The sequence below is a fragment of the Myotis lucifugus genome, unplaced genomic scaffold, assembly GCF_000147115.1.
Source record: "Myotis lucifugus unplaced genomic scaffold, Myoluc2.0 scaffold_1607, whole genome shotgun sequence".
Classification (NCBI taxonomy): Eukaryota; Metazoa; Chordata; class Mammalia; order Chiroptera; family Vespertilionidae; genus Myotis; species Myotis lucifugus.
The window spans coordinates 23,786-48,667 of NW_005872655.1; the positions used below are offsets into that span (position 1 = coordinate 23,786).

The 24,882-nt window shown below is 57.8% G+C and overlaps 1 protein-coding gene across 1 annotated transcript in view; it reads right to left on the reverse strand.

Annotated features, from left to right (window-relative positions):
- The window catches only part of MOV10L1 (Mov10 RISC complex RNA helicase like 1), a 33,342-nt gene extending 11,481 nt beyond the window's left edge, over window positions 1–21,861 (reverse strand). The window contains exons 1-15 of the mRNA XM_014449985.2: window positions 21,765–21,861; window positions 20,785–20,969; window positions 18,027–18,189; window positions 16,172–16,284; window positions 15,629–15,816; window positions 13,566–13,706; window positions 13,162–13,367; window positions 12,745–12,877; window positions 11,770–11,964; window positions 10,896–11,010; window positions 8,892–9,069; window positions 8,625–8,695; window positions 6,361–6,452; window positions 1,562–1,620; window positions 812–909 (exon numbers count right to left, since the gene is read on the reverse strand). Coding sequence (XP_014305471.2) covers window positions 812–909; window positions 1,562–1,620; window positions 6,361–6,452; window positions 8,625–8,695; window positions 8,892–9,069; window positions 10,896–11,010; window positions 11,770–11,964; window positions 12,745–12,877; window positions 13,162–13,367; window positions 13,566–13,706; window positions 15,629–15,816; window positions 16,172–16,284; window positions 18,027–18,189; window positions 20,785–20,969; window positions 21,765–21,861 — 2,034 coding nt within the window. The remainder of the gene's footprint in view (window positions 1–811; window positions 910–1,561; window positions 1,621–6,360; window positions 6,453–8,624; window positions 8,696–8,891; window positions 9,070–10,895; window positions 11,011–11,769; window positions 11,965–12,744; window positions 12,878–13,161; window positions 13,368–13,565; window positions 13,707–15,628; window positions 15,817–16,171; window positions 16,285–18,026; window positions 18,190–20,784; window positions 20,970–21,764) is intronic.
- Between the last annotated feature and the right edge of the window lie 3,021 nt (window positions 21,862–24,882).

A 24,882-nucleotide genomic window follows, 5' to 3' on the forward strand; every position in this document is an offset into this window, starting at 1 on the left:
GCTCAGGTGTGCAATGCCCTCCAGTTTACCTGCCACCAGCCAGTCCATGAAAGACCACGCTCTGCACTTAAAAGTATAAGGCTTAGCCCATGCGGAAGGCCAGCCACCTAAATGGTGCAGCATCGCAGCCTCGAGACCAGCAGGCCGGGCGGGACAGGGTGAGGCCTCTGGTCTGTGGCCGAAGGACAACACGGATCCACACGACACCCAGCAGGGACCCGGTGGAACCTCTGCTCCCTCCTTCCGGGGCTCCTGTGGCCGCGAGGCACTAACACCGTAACGACGGCCTTTCTGGAGGGGCTGAGCATGGTGAGAGGATTCCTCAACATTGGGTACAATTTAAAAACCTGTGCTTAGTAGAAGCTTAAAACGTGCTCACAAAACTAAATCACCCCAGTGCAGGGCCCTCAGAGACACGCCCACCGTGACAGGAGGATCTCTGTCAGTGGACACACGACCAAGAACAACCCCTTTGCGTTCACCCGGAAGACACGTGCAGAGCTGCGGACGGTGCCTGGCTCCAACGGACACCACCTCACCGTTCAGAGACTGGACTGTTTAAGCCAAGACCCAACTGCCTTCCTGACGTTCACAAAGACCAGAACGCCGGCCATCTGCGGGGCGACCCGTCAGACACAAGCAAGAGTCGCCACACGACGGCTGCCTGACGTACGCAGCCCCCACTGCTCACTAAACCACCTCGCACCGTCTCGGGTCCCCAGCGCGGTCCTAACCGTGCCTTGGGCCACCCGTGACCCACCCCCACGCCCGCCACGCCGAGCGCTCCTGCAGGCTGAGTCACGGCAGGTACCTCGGGGGTGGGCTGCCCGTCGCTCTTGCCGTCTCCTGCACAGTTCCAACTGCCTGTCACTTGGGGAGACTGTAAGATGACTTCTTCTGGAAACAACACTTTTAAAACAAGAAAGGGCAACAAGGCAGGTGTGACTGAGAAGCGTTAGGAAGACGCACAAGGAGACGAAAGGCTGCAGCAGCCCCGAGTCCCCGTGGACGCAGCCACAGCTACGCCAGCCCAGCACGTGCTTGGGAACAGAAGCCATGGTTTGTCTACTTGTAGGTACAAAAGGAATCCTATTAAGAGGGGAGAACAGAGGCAGTGGCTTTATTTTCAATAATCTAAGGGTTACTTTTACAAAGTTGAAATAAGACAACACGGAAACTTCCCAATAGGAAAAACAACACTGGAAATCAGTTTCACTTTTTTTTTTTTTGGTTACTCCTCACTTGAGGATATTTTTCCCATTGACTTTAGAGAGAGTGGACGGAAGAGGGAGGGGGAGAGAGAGAAATACTGATGTGAGAGACATCCATCGGTCGCCTCCCGCACACGCCCGGAATGGTGCAGGGGACCTGCCACCCAGGTACGTGCTGTTGACCGGAAGGGAACCCGTGGCCCTACAGCGCACAGGCCGGCGCTCTAACCGCTGAGCCACCCGCCAGCCCAGCTTTCCTTCCAACACGTGAGGGAGGGGACTGCTCCACGCCACGTGCACTCGAGGCTGAGAGAACCCGGGGCGTCAGGCTCGCTCCACAGCAACAGTACCTTTCACTCCCAAGTGGCTGACGTGCTCAAGTGCAAAGTGACACCGTCTGCTCGTGGTCCTGCGGGGAGAAGACAGCACAACCCGCTGTCGCGGCTGCACACGGGGCTGGGCCTGACCGCGACCGAGTCCAACGCTATGCACTCTCTACAAAGCATGTGGAGGGACTGCTGGCTCCCAGGTTCTCACGGCACCAGAGGCCGGGAGGCTGGAGGACCGAGGGGGACGCCAGGGTCTGTGTCATAGGAAAATCCTAATGTCGCACCAACAGGACAGCACAGACTCCTTTCTTTCCAGGAACGTTTAATGCATGAAGTGGACAAGGAGGAAAAAATAAAAACACAGTGTGAAGTGTTAGGGAAATATTAATATTACTGTATCAATCAGGAAGTAATCCTATATAATAAAAGCCTAATATGCAAATCGACCCAACAGTGGAACAGGTCACTACAATGCGCACTGACCACCAGGGGGCAGACACTCAATGCAGGAGCTGCCCCCTGGTGGTCAGTGCGCTCCCACAGGGGGAGCACCACTCAGCCAGAAGCCGGGCTCACCGCTGGCAAGTGCAGCGGCTGTGGTGGCAGCGCTAAGGAGCAGCGAGCAGGCAGGCGGTAAGGAGCCGGAGTCCCTGACTACAAGAGGGCGCAGGCAGGGTTGAGGGACGCCCCTCCCCCCAAGTGCACAAATTTCGTGCATCGGCCTCTAGTTCTGATTATAAAGAATTACCCCCTTGAAATTCACTGAAAACAACTGTTAAAGGAAACTGAGCTACAATTTTAAGAGTTTTACAACAATTGACTGGCACCGGGCAGCACCCAATCCTGCAGAGAGAGGGGCTCGGAGGATTGGCACCGCTGGGACCGTTACAGGCAGCGCAGGCGGGAACAGGGACGCTGTGCTGGGCAATACAGTGCTCGGTACAGAAAGGTCACTTCCTTTAGGGGACATGACATGCATGGCCCACCGGGCAGACCCCTCGCTAGAGCTGACCCTGACGGACCCAGGCACTCCACCCCTGGAGGCGCAGACACTGTGAGTCAGCCAGGTCTTGGTGTGGTGACGTGGGGCTCAGCACAGCGACTCCACTGGGGGCCTGGTGTCTTATTTTTTAACACAAAAGAACGAGTAAAAAATGAGAAATAAAAAGTCTACCTTCAAGGAAACAAGATGATCAGAGCTCCAGCACAGACGATGAAGGATATTCAACAAAGCACATCTGGCCTCAAACCAGCAATGGCCCAGGAGCTGAGCCACAGCCTCGCAGAGCCTGGGCCACACCCACGCTCTGCCAAGTTCACACCTGGGCACCTGGAGAACCAACTGATGGGGGACAGCAGGGTGCAAGGGGGGTGCTCCAAGGGCAGAAGAAATCTTCAGGACCCATCACAGCACGAAATCCTGGGAGGGGGTGTGTGAAGCAGGAAAAATGGCACCTGAGGGTCCTGGCATGAGGCCCCCGCAGCCCCACGCTGTCCCTTCAACAAAATCTTGACCAAGTTGCCTGGGATACAATCAACTCCAAGATGAGAGCCACCAGAAAAGAACCATCCTAGGACTTAGGAACTTGACCCTAAGGAGGACAAAAACCGTAAAGCAGATGGATTACAGAGGAGGGGCTGAGAGGACCTGGCTTGTGCCCCCAGTGAGAGCTGCCCACACGCGCGTGCAGGATGATCCCGCACCTGCCCTCTTCAGAGACCAAGCGGAGAGACCCAAGACAGTGCCCAGCAAGGAGGTAACCCATCAACCTGCAGTTCAGCCCTTTACCCCAACAGCCTGAAAAACACTAAACTGAAGGAAGAATTCACCAAAATAAAAAACATCACGTTGTTCATTCTGGGCACACGAGAAAGGTTTGATACGAAGTCACCCAGTTGAAATGCTTCGAGTTACTGACAGGCTGAGTAAAAAATAACACCTGCCAGGAAGACAGTGATTGTGGAGCTGGACAGAGAGACCGACCAATTTCCTACGGGCAGGTCCAGGACAGCGAGAGCCCAGGGGTAAAACCTAGAGGTGTCTGCACAGAGGAGGGAAGCACGAGGCCAGATGAGCAGCGGGGTGGGAGGCAGCACGTTGCAGGAACAGGGAGAGGAGAACGGGGCCGTCTCCGGGCTCAGAGGAGAGGCTGCCCTCCCCTTGGCCCACTGTCACACGAAGACATGGGCGTGTCCACTGCTTCACCGTGACAGAAGCCTGGGCACCAAGTGTCCAGTAATAGAGGAGTGGCCGCGTCCCTCCGAGAGCAAGGCCTAAAAGACAGAGGAAGAAAGGCCTCGATTCAAGGACCCACGTCCACCCGAGAAGCAGAGCAGCAGATGGAGTCCCGAGCGAGCAGAAGACAGGACACGGCAGAGATCAGAGCCAACGCAGAGACGGAAACGAGCTGGAGACCGAGAGCCAGATCCGTCCCCGATGAGGTCACATGCACAACCCTCCAGCCACACTAACGGGGACGAGAAGACACAAACAACCAGGATCCGAAACGAGAGGGGGCACCGGGTGAGGTCCTACAGATACAAAAAGAAAATGATTTTGTGCAAATAGACAACGTGATGGAACGCACAGAGTCCGCAGAAGGCAGGTAAGGCCAGAGCTCCCTCTACGCGAGGCTGAGGACCGGGCGCTTTATCCACGGAAGAGACTGAATCTGTAGTCGGGGAGCTTCCCACAGAGCGCGCCAGGCCCAGAAGCCTCCCTGGCCCACCCGCCAGGCCCACACCCCTGCCCCGGAGACGGACGGGAGGTGCCACTTCCCAGCGTATGTGAGGCCAGCGTTACCTCGATGCCCAAATCAGAAAAAGACACTTGGAGAAACCACAGGCCGACGCACCTTAGGAACAGGAAGCGACAGTGAATAAAGTCTCAGCAAGTCGGCCTCGCAGCAGGTGACAGGCAACACCACCACAGCAGGGGTGGTGCTCATCACCTCACTGGCCATCTCGACAGACAGACAGGAAAACCACACGTCCACCCAACGGAGACATGAAAGCCCAGCAGAATCCCTCATCCACTGTGGCCTCAAGCTGCAAACTAGGGACCTAGCGCCTCAGCCAGACAGAGGGGCCCCGCTGGGCACACACAACCCACTCACCACCTCTTCCCCACTGTCTCCAAGCTCCAGCCCCGCCGTGAGGCAAAAGCAAACAAAAGCACCAAAATACACCCAGAGAACAAAGGAGGAAAACTATCTCTACTTGAACTCACGATTGCAGGCATAGAAAACCCCATCTAACCCATAAAAACCACTGGAAACACTGAGTTTAGCAAGCTCACAGGACACAAGATTAATATACAAAAACCAACTGCATAATAAATCCTAGCTACAAGCAACTAGAAATGTACTTTTCATTTGTTTTTATTTATTTATTGATTTCAGAGAGGAAGGGAGAGGAAGAGAAAGCCAGAAACATCAATGCTGAGAGAGAATCATTGACTGCCTGCCTCCTGCACCACCCCCACTGGGGATCGAGCTTCAACCCAGGCATGTGCCCTTGACCAGAATCAAACCTGGGACCCTTCAGTCCACAGGCCGATGCTCTATCCACTGAGCCACACTGGCTAGGGCCAAGCAACTAGAAATTGAAATTACTGTTTACAACTGCATTAAAAGTTTCTTAGAGAGTCAGGGACATGTTTGACAAAAAATATGTAAAACATACACAGTGAAAAGTACAAAACGTTATGTAAAAAATGAAAAAAGACCTAAGTAGATGGAGAGAGACAGCACTGAAGAATCAACGCTGCCCCAGACAAACCTCGACAGCGTCCGTCTCAAGCCCAGGCGGTTCCAAGATCCACACAGACACCCGAGCTCTCGGCAAAGACGGGACCTAGTGGGAGCCTTGCCTACCCGACTCCAGACACAACGTCGGGGCGGACAGACCCCACACGTCAGGGCAGTGCGTTTCATGACGGTGTCAGGAGACGCACGGAGAGAGGGCAGGGCTCACCACACTGGTGCTGGGACGAGGGGTAGGCACGTCCCCAACCTGGCATCATTGGTAAAAATGAACTCAAACTAGACCATGGCCCTCAATGTAAAACTGAAAGCTGCAGCATTTTAATTTTTTTAAAATATATTTTATTGATTTTTTAGAGAGGAAGGGAGAGGGATAGAGAGTTAGAAACATTGATGAGAGAGAAACATCAATCAGCTGCCTCCTGGTGTGCCCACAACCAAGGTACATGCCCTTGACCGGAATCGAACCTGGGACCCTTCAGTCCGCAGGCCGATGCTCTATCCACTGAGCCAAACCGGTTAGGGCGAGCTGCAGCATTTTAGAAGAAAACACAGGAGAGAGTGTTTGTGATCTTGTGTGAGGCAGATTTCTGAAGTGTGTCACCAAAGTCATGAAAGAAAAAACTGATCAACTTCCTTAAAATTAAAAATTTCTGCTCCTCGAAGACATTAAAAACAATAAAAACACAAGCCACGATCTAAGACAATATTTGCAAAAAACATACCTGATAAAGGGCTAGCTTAAGAATGTGTGCTCCACCAACTGCTCAGGTACCGGACGTAGTGTATGGTGATGAGAACTCACACAGGGCACCGAGATGCGCACACACACAGACACACACACACACACACACACACACACACACACACACACGGCACCCAGACGCACTGGCAGGGGCCCCGAGAGCAGGCAGCTGGGACACGGGGGAGCAGAAGCGACCCCTCAGCACCAGCCTCGGCCACGTCTCCTCCTGCAACACTGATGCTCAGGGGCCAAGGCAGGAGGCGCCACCATCAAGAAGGAAGACCGGTTTGGGGAGGCGCTAAAAGCATTACCTGTTGTATGTAAATTCCACGTCCATAGGCTCAAAGTTATACGCTTGTTCAAATTCCGGATTCAGCTTAAGGGTCACATCTTCTTCGTGAATCTAAAGGAGAAACCAACAGCGTAACTTCCATCCTTTGTACTCGATTCCTTGTGACGGTCTCGTCTGTCTCTGCGGCACATGGTGACACATCCCACAGATCTGAGGGGCCACCGGGTGTAACAACCATCACGGCGCCCACCCCACACACGCGTCCCGATTCCCCTCCCTGGCTCCGGGGGTCTGCACACCAGGAACACAGCCACGGGGCCAGGCTGTCCCGGGACCACCCCTCCCAGTGGACCCTCCAGCCAAACAGATCCTGCAGAGAGTGATCCGGACCAGCGGGAGGAAAGGCGTTTCTGAGGAGGCCCAGGGAGAGTGGGGAGGACTCCACTGGCCGGGCTCTACTAGGTGAACCGGTTAATAATGCGGATTTTTGTCACTAGATGGAGTTACACTCATGTTGATATATATGCGATTTGATACGTATGCTCTTTTGTCGTATTGACAAGCTTCAAAACTTCATATGTCAAATTTTCTGAAGGTGTTAGTATCATAGATATTTTTACGCTTAATATTTCTGCAAGTTGTTTTTGAGTTTGACACGCATCTTCATCCAATAATGCTTATAATTGTTGGTCTTCAAACTTTTTTGGTTGACCTGGGCGTTGTCTTTCACATCAAAATTATCACTTTTAAACACTTGGGTTGCGGGAAACGAGTTAAGTCGGCTCGCGTGAATTGCGCGTACTCTGCAGGAGCCGTCTTAAACTCGGTTCATATAGATTTGCGGTGGAGTGCGGGAAACGTGTAAACTCGGGCCGATTGTAACTGCGTATTACCAAATATTTCATTTCAATCGAACCCATACTTCAAAAGATATAGGCATTTTAATGCGCCATCTTATATTTTGGCGGGAAATTCACCCGCAACCCAAGTGTTAAAGCGTTTAAACTAGCGTTCACAAGTATCTTGAGATGGAGCATGTTCACCATAAGCTTCCCAAAGTATACGATAACTTTCAGCAGCACTTTTCTTCAAAATAATGAATTAAAACTTACCGCAAATGCTTTTTTGGCATGAAATTTGACATTTTTAGGCACAAAAGTATCTATGATGTTAACACCTTCAGAAAATTTGACATATGAAGTTTTGAAGCTTGTCAATACGACAAAATAGCATACATGTAAAATCACCTATAGATCAACACCAGAGGCCCGGTTCAAGAAATTCGCGCACGGGGGAGGGGTCCCTCAGCCCGGCCTGCACTCTCTCCAATCCGGGACCCCTCGGGGGATGTCCGACTGCCTCTCACAATCCGGGACCACTGGCTCCTAACTGCTCGCCTGCCTGATCACCCCTAACTGTTCCCCTACCGGCCTGATCGCCCCTAACTGCTCCCCTGATCGCCCCTAACCACCTCTGCCTCACCCCACACCCGGGACCCGTGCTTCCCTTTCTCTGGCTGGCCGCAGGCACCCAGGACCTGGGCCGGCTTCGCCTGGGCTGGCCGCAGTCGCAAGGGACCGTGGGTGGGCAGCTTTGCTTGGGCCACAGCCACAGGCACCTGGAATTGCGGGGCGGGCAACTTGTCCCCTTCCCAGGCCACAGCCTGGCTGGTCCCCATTCCTCTCTCCCCAGTGTTGAGTGTCTGAGCCGTTACAGTGTGAGGGCGTGATGACCATTTGCATATTAGCTCTTTATCATGTAGGAGGATATGTGATAAATTTTCATCTATTGGGAAAATCTGCATCATTAACTGGTACACCTCGTAGCCTGGGGGTGCTGGGCGCAGTGTGGTGGGGTCAGGAGGCAGGGCGGGAATCACCGCAGGAGCCCAGAGGCCCTCCGGGGAAGCAGGCCGCCCAGCGAAGGCCCAGGTTCCCCAGACTGAGGAGGAAAACGGGTCATGATCAGAGACGGCCAAGACATGGCAAGCATGTTCCCCGGAGTGAGGTCAGCACAGCTGCATCGGATTCAGGCCTGGAGGACACCACAGACAGACACTGTCACTTACAGAAACACAAAGACGAGGTATGAAGTTAAAGAGCGGGAAGACAAAAACAAGGGAGCCCAAGACCCTACCGAAATGACAGGGCAGCTTTCCTGAAGCCAACAGGCCATTCAGAAACCTGGAGAAGAACGCGAGCAAAGGGAGGAAAGGCGAGGCCACTCCCCGACTCTGAGACGCACCTGCTCTGTCCTGGGGACCCTCCCGCCCGGCAGCCTCACCTTCACCACGTAGCCGATGTACTCAACGACGTGCCCATTGTACTCCTGCGTTTTCAGAACCAGCTTGTCACCTAGAGAAGCACAGGACCACGTGACCACGGCAGCACATCAGAGGACACACCACTTCATGTGACGTCAGGGACAGGAGACAGGTGCCGAGTCCCTGACCACGTTTTAAGTGACATTCTAACCCAAACCAAGAAACTGAGCTCACGGGACCATGTGGCGCCAGTTTAAACCGCTCCTCCCGGGCGGGTCCACACCCACCTGCGTACAGGGAAGGCCGGCTCTCAGCCAGCCCTGGGACCTCCAGCACCAGCAAGTCCCCGTTCCTCTTCAGGACGACCCCGCTCATGTTATACTCTTTCAGCTCTATCTCCGCGTGGATCTCCTCGAGCCAGAGCAGAGTGGACAGCTTCTCCTTGTAGTTTGACATGTTCAGAAGCTGAAAGCGACGAGCCAGCCAGTGAGCGCAGAGCACGGGGAGCACCCCATGCCCCGGAGACAGCAGCTGACATGCCAGACGGGAAGTGAGGGCTGCAGTGACCACAGGCCGTGCAGGACAGCGGTCCTGAGGCGGGGCGTCTCAGTGAGCCCCACCACCGCCCCACGGCGACTGGGCAGTTTGCAGAGCCTGGCACAGGGACAGCACCCAGAGCTGTGTGGCCTGGGTGGTGAGGAGGTGGAGCTGGGGGTTCGGGGAGGCCTAGGCCAGTGGTCGGCAAACTCATTAGTCAGCAGAGCCAAATATCAACAGTACAACGATTGAAATTTCTTTTGAGAACCAAATTTTTTAAAGTTAAACTATATAGGTAGGTACATTCTCATTAACTTAATTAGGGTGCTCCTAAGGCTTAGGAAGAGCCACACTCAAGGGACCAAAGAACCGCATGTGGCTTGCGAGCCGCAGTTTGGCGACCACGGGCCTAGGGGGCAGCGCAGAGAGATGCCCGGCACTGCTCAGGGTGTGGGAGCAACCTCAGAGGACAGGGCTCCCAGCCTCGGCGGCCTGGGCATCGGGTGCACTGCGGTCGGAGAGGGACCCTCCTGTGCATTGTAGGATATGGGCAGCGCTCCTGGCCTCTACAGCACCCTAGTTGTGACACCAAAAACACTCCAGGGGGCTAACTGTCACTGTGGAGAAGTGCCGGTTGAAGGGAACCATTCCCAGAGCTCCCACAGGGCCAGGACGTGGCCGCCAGCCCAATGCAGCCCATGCACTACACTGCCCTGGGCAGGGTCAGAGGGCACCAGCCCCCAAGTGCACCTCTGTTTCCACCGAGCAAAGCTTTAATGCAGGAAAGCATCCTGCTTTTCCAAGTAACTCCACTGGGCCCCAGAACTGAGCTCAACAAGGTAAAACCCAGGACGTCGGCAGCCACGAGACCTCCGGCTGGAAGGAGCACTTGAGCCCGAGGAGGAAACCCCCAGCCCCACGCAGGAGACAGGACGTGAGAGCCGTGGCCATAAGCGTCGTTTATGTTCAAAAAGGCGAGGAAGACCGAGCGTGTCAAGCACAGAGAAGACAGAAGAAAATGAGTGGACTTGAACCTGTCGAAACCCAGTGCAGAGGGGAAGTGGCGAGAGAAAAAGGAGCAGAGCGCCAGGGACGGGGTGGGAGGGAAACCATCAGCCACACAGCCGAGCAGCGCAAAGAACCCAGGAACAGGAGGGAAACGGCACCAAGGCACGTGGTCCGTTAAGTGTCGTAGAGCCGGCGACAGAGCCTTCGCAGACGCAGCAGGAAAGCCCAGCCTGTGTGTGAAGGGCAGAGGCAGCAGAGCAGCTGTGCCGTCAGGAACGGCTCGGGGGTGCAGCCTCCTCAGACTTTTCCAGACACGAAGCCAATGAGCACCCAGGGGCACCCAGAGGCCGGGTCCACGTGGGGCCGACAGCACCAGGAAAGGTCAGCGTGGAACCTTTCTAAACGCCTTACCGAGCACTGGTTACGTAGCGTAAAAACGCCAAGACGCCTCACGGAGCTCAAAGCAGACGCAGAAGTCAGACTTCTGACGTCAGCAAAAACGCCACAGAGAAGTGGAGGGCGCCCGTGGGGCTCCCGCCTGGCAGCTGAGGGGCTGGGGCTCAGGCCCTAACCTGAGACTATTCGCCCCAAATCCAGTGACAGCTAAAGAGCATTAACGACCCAGCCCCTCAGGGAAGCCGCCACACCGGGGGCCGCCTCAGGCCGACACCCCTTCTCCGGCAGAAGGCCCGAGGCCACGGTGCCCACGACCAAGGCAGCCTGCACCAGCTCCTACCAGCTCCTACCTCGGCGAGCAGCGGCTGGAAAGTCAGGATGTCAATCTTCTGCTCCACACACTTCTTCAGCCGGTCGGGGATGGGGTACTGGGGAAGGAAACTGGGGAGCTGGCGTCTTGAGTTCCTTAAGGAAGAAATTCAGTTGGAAATGATTCTTCGTCACGACATCTGGCACAAGTTCCTCGGTCACCACAGGAACGACGCAGCAGCCGCGGCCCCGTCAGCGGGCGCCAGCATTTACTGGGGGCATCCTCCCAGCTGCAGCAGGGCGGCCGGTGCACAAGACCCTGGGAACCAGGGGGTCCGCACCTTGACTGCTGTGCCTGACAGGGCGTGACTATGGGAACCGCAGCCACAGCCACAGAGCGCGCTGCTGACGGCTGCTCCGCCCAGGCCTGACTCCGCTCTCGCCGGTCACCCTCCAGCTCTGCCTCCCCGGCAGGGGCTGCCACTGGGAGTCGCCACCACTGCTGTGGGCAAACCTGATGCAGCAGCATGATGGCCGGAGGGGCACCCGGACAGGAGACCAGGGAAGAGCGGGTGTCACAGCGCCACACGGTGCGGCTGCCGCCAGTTCACAGGTGTACCTGACGTGGGTGAGGATGGCGCCAGCACTGCCCCCTTCTTGGGAGACAGGCTGGGCTGCGGGGAATACAGAGTTGGCGGGGACCTGAGGTGGTGAAGTGGCGGCCGGGGCGTAGCAGGTACACTTCCTCGTCCTCATACGCACTGTGGGCTGCACCCCGGCCGCCCTGACAGTTTTGTATGAACACACCATCCCCCAAGTAAAGGGTGGAAAGAGCCCCCCACACCGCCTCCCCTCAGCCAGCGGTCACCCCGCGAGTGCACGCCAGGCCACCCGCTGTCCCTCCTGTCACGGTACCTTTTCTGCGTGGTCACGACAACCGTCGTTTTCGCGGGCGCCGGCGCCGGGGAGCTCTTGGACTTCTTCCACAGGAAGGGCTCGCGCACGGCGACCAGGGCCTCCTCCGCGCTCACCACGCCCACGTCCAGGACGCGCCCGATGAGGCAGCTGGAGAAGCAGAGCAGGAGGAGCTCCTTGCAGCGGCCGGCAGTCCTGCCAAACAAGACATGGCCAGTGTGGGCCCCTGTGCAGAGGCAGCCAGGCTCCCGGAACAGGACCCTTTGTTTCTAACAATTCTCTCACAGGGAAAGGGACTTTCCACAGTAACGACGCAACACGTCCCCAAGACAGTCAAGCACCCCAAACAGTCACCTCTGTAATTGTCAAACCTCAGAACAGTTTTCCTAAATTTCCATCGGAACCGTCTGACACGACCAGACACGGGTCATCACTGCTTCCTGCCCGAACTCCTGCTGTGGCCCTGGCCCCAGTGCGGTCCCCGCCCCACATCCTCACAGGATCCCAGGGGTCACGGAGAGGGGCTGCGGCACACGCGCCGGCCGGGCTGAAGGAGCCCTGAGGTCCCCATGGTTGGACACCGCTGGGCTTACAGCGAGGCAGGGACGCACTCACTCACATCCATGTTCACAAAAGATTGACAATTAATTAGCAAATGGAGATGGCAGACTGCGGCCAAAATGTCCAGCGGACAGGCGACCAGCAGGCAGTGGCAGGGGCTCAGGACACGTGGAAGGAGAAGAGGCAGCGGCGCCCAGGCTGAGGGCGCCCAGCTGTCCTCTCACTCACAAGTCAGGGAAGGGGGTCATTGCCTCACAGCGGAACTCACTCAAGCCACCGTCTCCACCAACGCGTTTTCTTTTGAGTCTGTCCCATCGAAAGAGCTACAGATCCTGTTTATAAGGGCCACACACGGGACCTGAGATGCATGTGCCAACGTCCCAGCCAAACCCCTGAAAACCCAGCAGCACGTACTTGGCCTCACAGGTGACCACAATCAGGGCTCTTCCTCCGGGAGGGATGAGCCCACTGGGCTCAGGCTCCGGGACCTGCCTCCTCCAGCCGCCCTGTCCGCTGCCTCCCTCTTCTCCTTTGCAGGCACAGTCATCTGAGAGGGGACAGGAGACCCAGCGGTCAGCTGCTGGTGGCCGTGGTGGCGGCCTGTGGACTCCAGCGCGCACACACAGCCTATCACCCAACAGGGGACAGAAAGCCGACAGCAGGCAGCCTCCCCCGTTTGGAAGTGTCTGTAGGAAGCAGCATGTCCAATGCACTTCCGGGGTCACCAACGACCTTGGTCCCTGTCCTCAGCCCCGAATCATCAGAGAACTCGAACCAGAGGCCACGGCATCGAGGCCCCTGGGTCCCCCGACCGGCCAGGGCCCCGTCCACCTGGAGAGACCGCTCTGTTGTGGGCCACGCTGCCCTCCGCCATCTGGTAGGTTTTGTCTGGGCAGCTCTCCCGCGTCTCAGGGTCGGGAACAGGTGCTGGGGGGCTGTGCTGGGTCCCCCGCAGCAAGTGGAACCGGAACTGTCTGGTTCTGTCCCAGCCGGCCAGCTTGCAGCTGACCAGCTTCTGCGGGACGTCTCCTTTATTCCTGCACAAAGGGAGCTGCCGTTACTGTGAAATAGTTCAAAGGAACTGGTACATGGTGGCTGCAAATACCTTCACGAGCATAACTAAGTTTTGTGGTGAACACTTGCGTAAAGGAAAAACCAAGGGGGCAGGAGAGTGAAGGTTGTTCTGTAGGATCTTAAGCCCCAGCTGGAAGCACGGCGGGGAGGGTGGGACTCACTCGATGCAGACCACCAGGCTCCTGCTGGCCCCTTCCCGCAGCGTGCCGAAGCTGGTGGCCCTGGTGACTTCCAGGCCGCCCTTGTTCTGCAGCAGGAGGGCCTCGCAGGTCTCCTCAGAGGCCTCAGCGGGGGCGTGGTCTCTGGAGAACCCCACAGAGTGTCAGTCACCTGCAGGCTGCCGTCCCAGGCTCTGCCCCTGCCCACTGCCTCTCCTCCCAGGCCCCCAACACCAGGTGCAGGGCCAGCTGCTGGGTGAGGGGCATGCGCCCAGAGGGACGGACACCGGGCTGGTCCTGGTGCCGAGGACCCGCAAGGACACAGCCACCCCGAGGGTGAGTGACAGTCCTACAAGCTCCAGAGAGGAGGCGAGGCAGCGGTGACACCGCGAAGGCGGTTCTGAGCCTTGGGGGGGGGGGTGGGGAGGGAGAGGGCAGCTGTTGATTATTAGGGACAGCAGGCTTTCTTTCTTTCTTTTTTTTATAAATGAGAGGGTTCTCTCCCCTACCCAGACCCCTCTCCCTTTATTCCAGACACTGCTCACCTGAGCACTGCCTCCAGGAGGCCCACCAGGCACACGCCCGCCCGCCCCACCTGCGGGGGCACTCAGAGTGCAGGCCTTCAGTCATGTACACCTGGGCATTACCAACCCACATGCAAATGCAGTGACATTCTCACCACACCAGTGACCCCCTCTGCTGGCTGCTGCCCCTCCAATTCCCCATCTACACAGGCCGCCCCCCTTCCTCTCCTGCACAGGTGCCGACAGGACCGTGGCCGCGGGGGCAGCACTGGAGCCGCTGGGTCTCGGGGCTGCTCAGCTGACCTCTGTGATGGACAGTTGAGGTCAGGAGTGAGTCGCAGGGCTCCCCCCCTCCCCGCCCCCGTGCAGATGTGCAAGACCGTGGGAAGCGCAGGGTCTGCAGCAGGGCCGACACTCGATGGGCACACACAGTGGGCACTCAGATTGGTGGCCGGATGGTGGTCTGAGTGGCTGCCATTGTGGCATCTGGATGCACGTCAGAGAAAACAGCTCAGACAGGGAGCCGGGGTGGGGGTAGGGGGTGGGGGACAGCACATCCTGGCGGGCAGAGCATGGCCCTCTCGGTGCCAGGCCCGCTCCTGTGGCTGGGACAGTGCTGGCACACAGGCAGCGGGCCCTGACCCTGTGCTGCCCAGACAGGGGTCCAGCCAGTTCCGTGCCCCTCAGCCCCCAGCCCCGCTCTGAGCGGCGATGAGGACACCGAGCCCAAGGATGGGCCAGCTCGCAGCCAGCCCGGCACTGAGGGCGGGGCCTCCCCCTCCCCGGGAAGACGGCTACCTGAGGCAGACGAGGGAGGAGCCTCGTGGAGCAGGCCTGGGGCCAGTCACTGGCCAGGGAGGACCAGCAACCCCTGGACGGCTGCCCAAGGAGGCGGAGCAGGAGGGACCGACCATTGCCAGGGGCCTGGCTTGCACCCACCACTGCACACGGCCACCACCCCTCTGAGAGCGCAGTTAGTAAATCACCACGTGCTGAGGTCGGCGCTGGGAGAACACACGGATCCGGACAAGACCATGACCCTGAGCTGGACAGGAGGGGCCGGGCTGGAGTGACAGGCCGCACCAACCACGCCCACAGCCCGAGCGCAGTCAGTCTGTCCCGCCCGCCGTCCTGCCCAGGATGAGCGTGCGTTTAGTGAGGAGATGGGTGACAGCAGCATGACTGGGGGCCCTGTGTGGTGAGATCCCGGGAAGTGGGTGCTGCGGAGGAAAAGCAGGGAGAGGCGGTGCTTCACAGCGGAGCCCACTGCCTGGGGGAGGGAGGCCATTGGCGACGCAGGAGGACACAGACACGAGTCAGTCACGTAGGAATCGGCCATGTCATGTGCCCACAAAACGCCAACGTGCTGAAGAATCACCCAGGCCAGACCAGGGCAGGAGGGAGCCTTCCACTCGACCTCCGATCGAGCACCATCGACTCCTGTGGGAGATGCCTCCCGCCCACCACCACCCACCCGGACGGGGACGCAGACGGCCGCTGGGCTAGCGCAGGGAACTCTCACCCCCAGCCAGCGGGCCTCACCGTCTCTTCACGGGGGTCACGCACAGGGCCCTCCACATGTAGCAGGACTGGCTGCTCTCCACCACCACAGTGCTGACCACGTCGTGCCTTCGAGGCACGTAGCCCTCGGGGAGCTTCAGGGAGTCCAGGGTGAAGAAGACACAGTCGTCGATCACCCCGTTTCTGCCACAGAGGCTGGAAATGCAGACCTGCGGGCACAGCATGCAGACGGCCTCACCAACCGGCCGGCCCACTGGCCCTCGAACAAAGGCCCAGTGACCGCAGCCTCCCCTCGCCTGGGGGACCTCGGGGGGAGTGAGGACCCTGTTCTCGGGGCAATGCCCTGAAGATAACGCAGTGTGGGGGCCTCGGAGCCAAGGCCCCTCGCACGCCGCCACCCCCACACGCCCAAGTCCTGTACCCCACTGCCCACAAGCAGGGCAGGGCACTTAGGACTAAACCAGGACAGCACACTGGGTGGTCTTCTCTGGCCAACACTGAACCCGACGAGTGACTCACCCAGTGTCCCCCGGGGAACCGGGACCAGCGAGGGCCAGCACCTACCTTGTCCACACGCTTGTACCGCAGCGGCTTCACCGACAGGGCCTCGCTGCTCCACGTGCCCGGCCGGATCCAGTAGGTGGCCTCCACCCAGTCTCCCTTGCACGGCTCGAAACCTCCGAGGCAGGAGGGCAGTGTCACCTGGGCCGTCCCCCCGTAGTGTCCAGCCCCTCGGAAGGGACAAGGCACTGGTGCTCTGCCCACAGGGACACTGTGACCCTGAGTCTCCTGCAGACCCACCTGGCTGCAGGGCCTCCTCCCCTCAGCCCGACTCTCCCTGCCAGACAGGCCCACGGTCAGGCAGCCACGAAGCTGGTGCGCAGTCTCAGAAGCCCATCTGGTTTCAGAGATTCCCCATACTTTTCATTAAAAACCCCAGGTATTAGCGGCAACACAATCAGCTCAGTAGCAGACCTGTCATCACCTCCACCTTCTAGAACAGTGGTTCTCAACCTTCCTAATGCCACGACCCTTTAATACAGTTCCTCATGTTGTGCTGACCCCCAACCATAAAATTATTTTCGTTGCTACTTCATAACTGTAATGTTGCTTCTGTTATGAACCGTAACGTAAATATCTGATATGCAGGATGTATTTAGGCGACCCCTGTGAAAGGGTCGTTCGACCCCCAAAGGGGTCACGACCCACAAGTTGAGAACCGCTATTCTAGAAGGTGTGGGCGCACGTGTGGTGGACAGTTTCACGACACCCTGTCCCTACCACCTCTGCCCAGATGCACTGAGTGTCCCTCCCACTTAGGGACCCAGGGTGCTGGGGACGAGGGGAACTGAGGGCTGGCAGCTAGGTCTCTGCCAGCTCAGGTGGGGAGCAGGCAGTGCCCTGCCAGCCCTGTGGCATGCCAGGTAGCCGTGCGGTGGCCGGTGCCACGGCCTGCAGGGTGCAAGGTGCCCGCCCCCTCTGGCAGGCTGGGAAGCTCAGTGGCATGGAATGCAGTCCTGACACAAGGCAGGGAGAGAGCAGTCTGGGCAGGATGGCTGTGGTGCCTGGTGTAAAGCCACCACCAGATACAGCCTTTTGGTTCTTTTGCAATAAGCACTTCCGACAGCAATAGGCCCAAAGGACAGAGCACAGAACTAGACCCCGAGCTGTTCCTGTGGGAGCTGGTGATGAGCACCCTGTCCCAGCCACCAGCCACCTGTCGACTGCACTTGGGGGCTCCCAAGGTTAGCAGTCAAGGCTGCCCCCAACTTTCATGGCCGTCAAGGGGACACAGCCGGCTCCCGGCAGGATGAGCTGATGCCCACAGCCCAGGTGGGGAGTCCCACGCCTACCTCTCAGCAGGCACTCTGCAGGGCCTGGGGCTGGAGTTCAGCTCAGAAAGCACCTCCCCGGCCCCCCCCCCCCGCCCCAGCGCCGTAATTCCCACCCCCCGCTCGTCCCGGGGCGGGCAGGTACCGCTGGGTCCCCAAAGGGATGGTCTGCTCGGGAGGAAGAGCCACTGTCTTGGGCCCCCTGTTGCTGCCCTCCTACCACTGTGCCCAGCAGGCTCCCCAAGAAAACAAAATCTGAGATCAGCTCAAACAAGTGCGATCACACACGGACACGTGCTCCTGGGAGGTGCAGGTTCCCCACACCCCCTTAAAGCGTGCGAAGTGCCTGAGAAACAGCACTGCCCGTGTCCGAGGCAACACTGACCACGTGCAAGGAGCAGTTACTCAGAGACGACGGCCGCATTCCACGAACGAGCACAAACGATAGCACGTCCAGGACAAGACTCTCTCAACGTACAAAACGCGCCCCCATCTGAGCCTCAGGGACGCACTAACCATTGCGAATCTATGACAGAACAAACGGAAAACCCGCTTTTTAATGTGGAGGAGAAAGCCACCCCGCTGACCTTCACAAACGCTCTTCAGAGAGAAGTATGTGGTCTGGTTGATGTAGCCAGCGCCCTTCATCAGCGACGTCACACAGCCAATCAGCACCCGGGGCCTGGAGTCGGACAGTCCTCTGCCCTGGTTTTTGCTGTCCTCTTCCCATTTATCAGAAACAGCTTCCACCTGAGAGACAAACCAACCTCTGTTAAAGCATAAGAGGCCCACAGGAAAGCAGACTGAAGACTAGTACCTCCTATGAAGAGCGATGCAAAAACCCTCAATAAAAGACTAGCAGACTGAATGCAGCAAACTATTAAAAGGATTATGCACAAGCGAGGAGGGCTTATCCCAGAAGGCAAGGCGGGTCGACAAAGAAACTCCACCCACGTGACACACACACTGGAGGAGCCGGGAAAACAACCGTCGTCTCGGGTGCAGAGAAGGCACCTGACCAAACCCAACCTGCTCTCGTGATGCAACGCTCCGCACACGAGGCACAGACACCATCACGGCCACGTGGGCAGTGTCCTGCCAACGTCACGGTTAGCAGCGACACTCACTGAAAGCTTTTCCTCTAAGATCAGGAACAAGATGAGGTGCCTCCTTTTGCCACTTCTGCCAAAACAGCACTGGACGGGCTAGCCAGAGCAACAGGCAAAAAAAGAAAAAAAAAATGAAAAAAAGAAAAGGAATCTAACCTGGAAAGGAAGAAGTAAATTTATCTCTGCTTACAGATGGCATGATCTTATATGTAAAAATTCACTAAATATCCCATTAAAAAACTGTTATAGCTAATAAATGAATTCAGCAAAGTTCAAGATACAAATCAACAAAAATTACTTGCGATGAATATTCCAAAAAGTGAAATTAAAAAACCAATTTGCTACATACAGACACATCAAAAAGAAAAAGAAACTTAGGAATAAATTTAACCAAGGAGATGGAAGACTTATACACCGAAAATTATAAAAAGTGGCTGGAAGAAGTTAAAGACACAAACAAATGGAAAGACACTGTTCATGAATTGGAAGACTTATATTAAAATGCCAATATTATGCTAAGCAATCTAGAAATTCACCACAATCCCCATCCAAATCCCAGTGACCTTGTAGAAATAGAAAACCCTCCTAAAATTCATACCGTCTCTCAGGGGCCTTGAGTAGCAAAACTATCTTGAAAAGGAAGAACAAAGCTGCAAGTTCCACATCTGATTTCAAAACTTGCTACAGAGTTATAGTCATCAAACACTGTGGCAATGGCACGAGGACAGGCACAGGAACAGATTCCAGAAATAAACGGCACATATGGTCAATAGATTTTCTTTTAAAATGTATTTATTTTACAGAGAAAGAGGGGCAGGGAGGGATGGATGAATAGATAGATGGAGGGAGGGAGTGCGAGGGAGGGAGGGAGAGAAACATGGATCTGTTGTTCGACTGACCTCTGCATTCACTGACTGATTCTTGTGTGTGTCCTATCTGGGTATTTAACCCACAACCTTGGTGGGACAACACTCTAACCAACTGAGCTACCTGACCAGGTCCCAAGACCATTCAATGTAGAAAGGGTTTCCCCACAGTGAAGGCTTCTAAAACGTGATGGTGGGAAAACTGGATACCAACATGCAAAAGAAAGAAGTCAAAACCTTACCCAACACCATACTCAGAGATTAGCTCAAAATGGATCAAAGACTTACACTTAAGAGCTAAAACTATAAAACTCTTAGAAAGAATAGGCAAAAATGGCCATGCTCTTGGATTAATGAATAACTTTTAAAAATATATTATTTTTATTGATTTCAGAGAGGAAGGGAGGGAGAGGAGGTAGAAACAACAATGACGAGAGAGAATTATGGATCAACTGCTTCCTGTACATCCCCCACTGGGGATTGAACCCGAAACCCAGGCATGTGCCTTGACCAGGAATCGAACCGTGATCCCTGGCCAGGCTGAGGTTTCTTACAGAGCTCAAAAGCTACAATGAAAAGACAGACACATTTAACTACAAAAAACTATAAATCAAAGCCAAAAGATAATCTTGGGGAAAATATTTGCAACACTTTCATATACCAATTTTCCTTTAAAAGATCTAATTTCCTTAAAAATAGAATTTTCTTTAAAAAGTTGAGCCCCACAAAAAATAGGGACAAAGGACAGAAAAATATTTCATAGAAAAAAAGTGAAATATTATTTTAAAACTTAAGTGAGAAATAAAATTACGAGATAACTGTTCACTGATTAGACTGGCAAAGATTCACAAGAGTGAGACATCCACGCCCTTGTCAACCTTGGGGAACAGACAGCCTTCCACCTGCTCCCAAGAGTTCAAATTAGTACAATGTGACTGGGAAGTAATCAGACACCAACCACTGAAGTGTGAAGTGTGCACACCCTTTGCCTAACAATCCTACTTCCAAGAAATTACAAAAGGACTATTTGCAAATAAAAAAGTTGCTGAATAATAGGATCCGCTAACGGGATAACACAGGGTCCAGTAACTACTACTTTTAACAATACTTTTTGGAGAGCAAAAGAATACAGAAATGTTAACCGTGTGCATCTCCACAGTATAAAGTTACAGGCAAACTTACGAAGGGTAAGTGTCTATGGTGTTCGATTTACAACGACCACCACTGACTTTTTAAAACAGAAACCGCCGCGAGAACAAATGCGCCTGGGCAGGTACCCCGTCTCCCCCCTTAGCCAGGTGTCTCCGAGGCCACCGGGCGGGCGGCCCCGGGGACCCGGAAGGAAGCTCCCGCGCCCAGGCGGGCCTCACCCTGACGGCCTTCAGCCCGTTGGACACTTTATCTTCCTCCACCACCGCGATGACCTCCTGCCCCACGCTCAGCAGCACTTTGCTCGTCACCACGTCGTTGGAGAAGTAGATGAGGTCGTCGATCATGCCGTAGTCGCTGCAGTACCTCGTCACCACGCCCTGCACGGTTTTCAGCTTGGCGTCACCTGGACGGACGGACGGACAAAGCGGCTCCGCTGACGGCCAGCGCGGGCCCGCCGGACGCCTCGGCCCTGCTGGAGGGGAGGTGGGCTGCAGGCCCCCCCCCACCTCCCCCCGGGGGAGCGTCCGAGAAGTCGGGTGCGTGAGGCAGGCTGCCTGGTGCTCGACCGCCAGCTCTTCCACGGCCACGTGGAACCCCAGGCCGGGTCCCGACCGCCTCGTGCCTGCTCCCTGGCGAAGGGGGCGCCGGGACAGCCTCCACCGATGCCCGGGCCCGGGAGGCTGGGGCGCAGTGGGGGTGACTGTGAGTGATGCCGCATCCGGGGACTTGTGATCCCTACTGTCGCTTTTTCCTCTTTCGTAATCCACAACCTCGGCAGCAGCGCCAGGAAATTATCTCACAAAACGAGGCGACGCGGGAGATCCCGGGCCTGGCCCGGGGGCAGGGCGTGCTGAGGGTCCAGGGGACCCCCCCTCCCCATTGCTGGCGACAAGGCTGCTGCCGCCCCGTGTCCTGGGCCCTCCCTGCACCTGCTCTGCGGCTTCCCCGACACGGGAGACACCTGGGAGCACGTCCGCTCCGCGGCCCCTGGAGGGGAGTCTGGGCTCCAGCTGCCCCTCCAAGCCCACGGGGCGGAGGGAGAGGCCACGCCACAGGCCAGAGCCGGGACGCGCCTGCGGGGGAGGTGGGAGGTCGACTAGGCGCCCGGCCTGACTGCTCTCCCCCGGGAGGCCTCGCCCTGGGGACCGCCGCCGCCCGCAGCCCCAGCCCCGGCCCCGGCCCACGGCCCGCGAGGCACCTTCCGCGGGCTCGAGCCTCCGCAGCCCGGTCTCCTCGTCGGGGCTGTCCGCCCTCCTCCAGAAGAAGGCCACCACCTTGGCCGCGAGGCGCAACATGGCCGGCCGCAGCCTCGTCAGCGCAGCGTCCAGCTGCCCGAGGCCCCTGCACGTGGCCACGTCGCTCCCACCGCCCTCAGCCAATGGGGTGACCGCGCCTGCGCCTGCGCCTTCGCCTTGTTTGTTCGCGGAGTTTGGCCAATGGGGTTGCCTCACTGGAGCCTGCACCGGAGCCCCTTTGATTTTGGCCAATGGGGTTGCCGCCCTCCGGGACTGCGACCGCGCCTGCGTCCATGCCCCATCGCTATTGGCCAATGGGGTCTCCGCTAGCGGTGTTTGTGGGCCGTTGGCGACCGTTAGTGTGCCTAGGCGCGGTGCAGTGTGGGAGTGATGTCATGCCCGGCCCTTGGCTTGTGCTGGAGGGCGGGGCTTCGCGCAGGTGGGCCTCCGGGCCTCCTTCCCATTGGCTGCTGTCAGACGTCGCTTTGGTTCCGGCCACGCCCCTCCTCCAGAGCCGGGTTGGGGATGCCCTTCGGCACCTGCCACGCGCGGCCCTGGTTCCTGAGAGCGAGTCACACGGGCAGGTTTTCCGCGTTAAACACGCTGCTCTCCCGGGAGAAGGCGCCGGGTCGTGGCCGCGTCTTTGCTCCGGGGACCCTGGTCCGGACTGTCCCCTCCCGCGTGTCCCAGCCCCTCGGTATCGTCTCCTGCGGCCTCGGGGAGTGAGCCGCCTGCCCCGAGGCCGAGGCGCCGGGAACACGGCCTCGCACAGAGGGGGCCTTCACGTGAGCTCGGCGGGGCTGCAGGCCTCTTCGTGGGCTCATTTCGAGTTGCACCAACTTCTGCACCAGCCTAGGCTCCTCCACGTGCCGTGCAACGCGAGGCAGCTGCGCCGGCTCCTCTGCTCAGGGTTTGTCCATTTCAAACAAGGTGTCACATATGGCATCGCCCGGCAGGGCTCAGTGGTGAGAGGTCGGCCCGGAGGGAAGGGTTGCGGTTCGACTCCCGGTCAAGGGCACCCCCCTGGGTTGCAGGTCTGAGCCGGGCCCTGTCCGGCGTGTGTGGCGGGGGTGCAACCAATCCATGTGTCTCCCACGTGGATGCTTCTGTCTCTCCTTCTAAAATTCAATGGAAAATATCCCCGATTCTGCACTTCTCAGCTCAACTCCTCAGCAGATGCGCTCGGCCGCCCAACAGATGTCTCAGCCTCGTCATCAAAGCGCACTCCTCCCCCGGCCTCCTGTGAACCAGGAGGTCACCGTTGGATTCCCGGGTTGCGGGCTCCATCCCCGGGGGTGGGGGTGGGGGGGCGTGCAGGAGGCAGTCGGTCCATGATGCTCTCTCATCATGGATGTTTCTCTCTCTCTCCCACTCCCTTCCTCTCTGAAATCAATAAAAATATATTAAAAAAAACACAAAAACCCACGGAGACAGCAGAACATCCCACGATGGGGACCTGATGCTTCGCTCTCACCTCCCGTGGGTCTGTGTGTGCGGAGCCGGTGTTCCGGGCGCCTGAGCTCGCCGTGCACACACAGACCCTGCGGCTGTGACGCCCGTGCCAGCGTCTCCGGGGGAGGCATGTCCTGGCCTTTCTCTCTGCTCAGTGAGCAGAAGGAGAGGGCGCCACGGGGACTCTGGGGCTGCCTGTGGGCGGGACGGCCAGAGTCCTGAGCAGGCCAGGGCCACCCGGCCGGGCTGCGCGCAGACGTGTGTGTGTGTGTGTGTGTGTGTGTGTGTTTGCGTGTGCGTGCTGTTGTGCAGGGGGTTTCCTCATATGATCGCAGGGGATGGGAAAAGCGCTGGGAATAAAAAGTCTCCAAGAGAGAGCCGCGGTCTCCGCTTTCGGGGCTCTGTGCGGGGGGGGGGGATCCCCTCGGGGGCACTTCTTCCGAGATGTCCCCGGCGCCCACACCCTCCCTGTGCTGAGTGGGACCGAGGCGGCCCCTCCGTTTCCCGGAGCGAATCCAGGCCCTGGCAAGGCCGGCGGTTACACAACCACCGCGAACTTCCCAGGGTCACGGCTTCCCCTCATTGACATTCAGGACGAGGCCCTCCTGCTCCTGGCCCCGCGCAGATCTGCTGGGCTTTTGTTCCCCCTGAGGAGTCGCTGCTGGAAGGCCCGGCAGGATGACTGGGCAGCAGCGAGCCCCCCACCCGGAGACCAGCGCCAGCAGCCCAGGGTGAGCACGGACGGAAGGACAGATGGACGGGACCTGTGTGTGTGAGGAACAGGGGGGTGGAGGTGACGGTTCAGTTACCACCTTGAGCAACTGAAGGGCGTGGAGGAGCCAGCGCTTCCTGGGACGTGGGGGTTGAAGGACGCAGGGCCGGTCCGCGCACCCACAGCCCAGCACCCGCCCGAACCCAGAGGCGGGTTGGCTTTGCTGGGAAAGGGGCTAAGGGAGGAAGCAAGCGAGGCTCTTGTTCAGTTCACGGACTTGCTGTGAACGGTCCTCCCTCACTGGGGACTTGTTTTAACCGGAGCGTTTCCAGAGCGACCGCGAGTTGCAGAGTGGGCAGCGCGCCGGGCACAGCTCCGTGCGGCGCTAACGAGGCCAGTCTGTCCCCAGCGCCATGACGCGGGAGGAGTCCTGCCGGGAGGAGCTCAGCTACGACCGGATGGCCACCCTGGAGCGCGGGAGGCCGGACGCAGAGGGCTACGCGGACGCCAAGGCCGGCGACCTGCAGCTGTCGTCGAGGCTGCCCCCCTGCTTCAGCCACAAGACGTGGGTCTTCTCCGTGTTGATGGGGGTGAGTCGCCGCGCCAGGGCCACGGGGGCATCGTCCCGTGAGGTGTGCCCTGGCTGATGTCGCTCCCAGGCCTCGTGGGACAGAGCCGCTCCCTTACCCGGCTCCGGAGAGCCCCGTGGGGCTGTGCTCTCTGAATCTGTCCTCCGCTCACCTGCATCTGTGGCCCCAGCCCCACTTGGCCGCTGGGCTCCGGCTGCACTGGGTCCTGCCACAGTTGGGACAGCCCAGGGCCCAACCTGACTGTCCCGCAGGGTCATGCATGCATCGGGGGATTCCATGTGGAGGGGGTCCAGAGTCACCCGCCTCGGAAGAGGCAGCGTCAGGCTG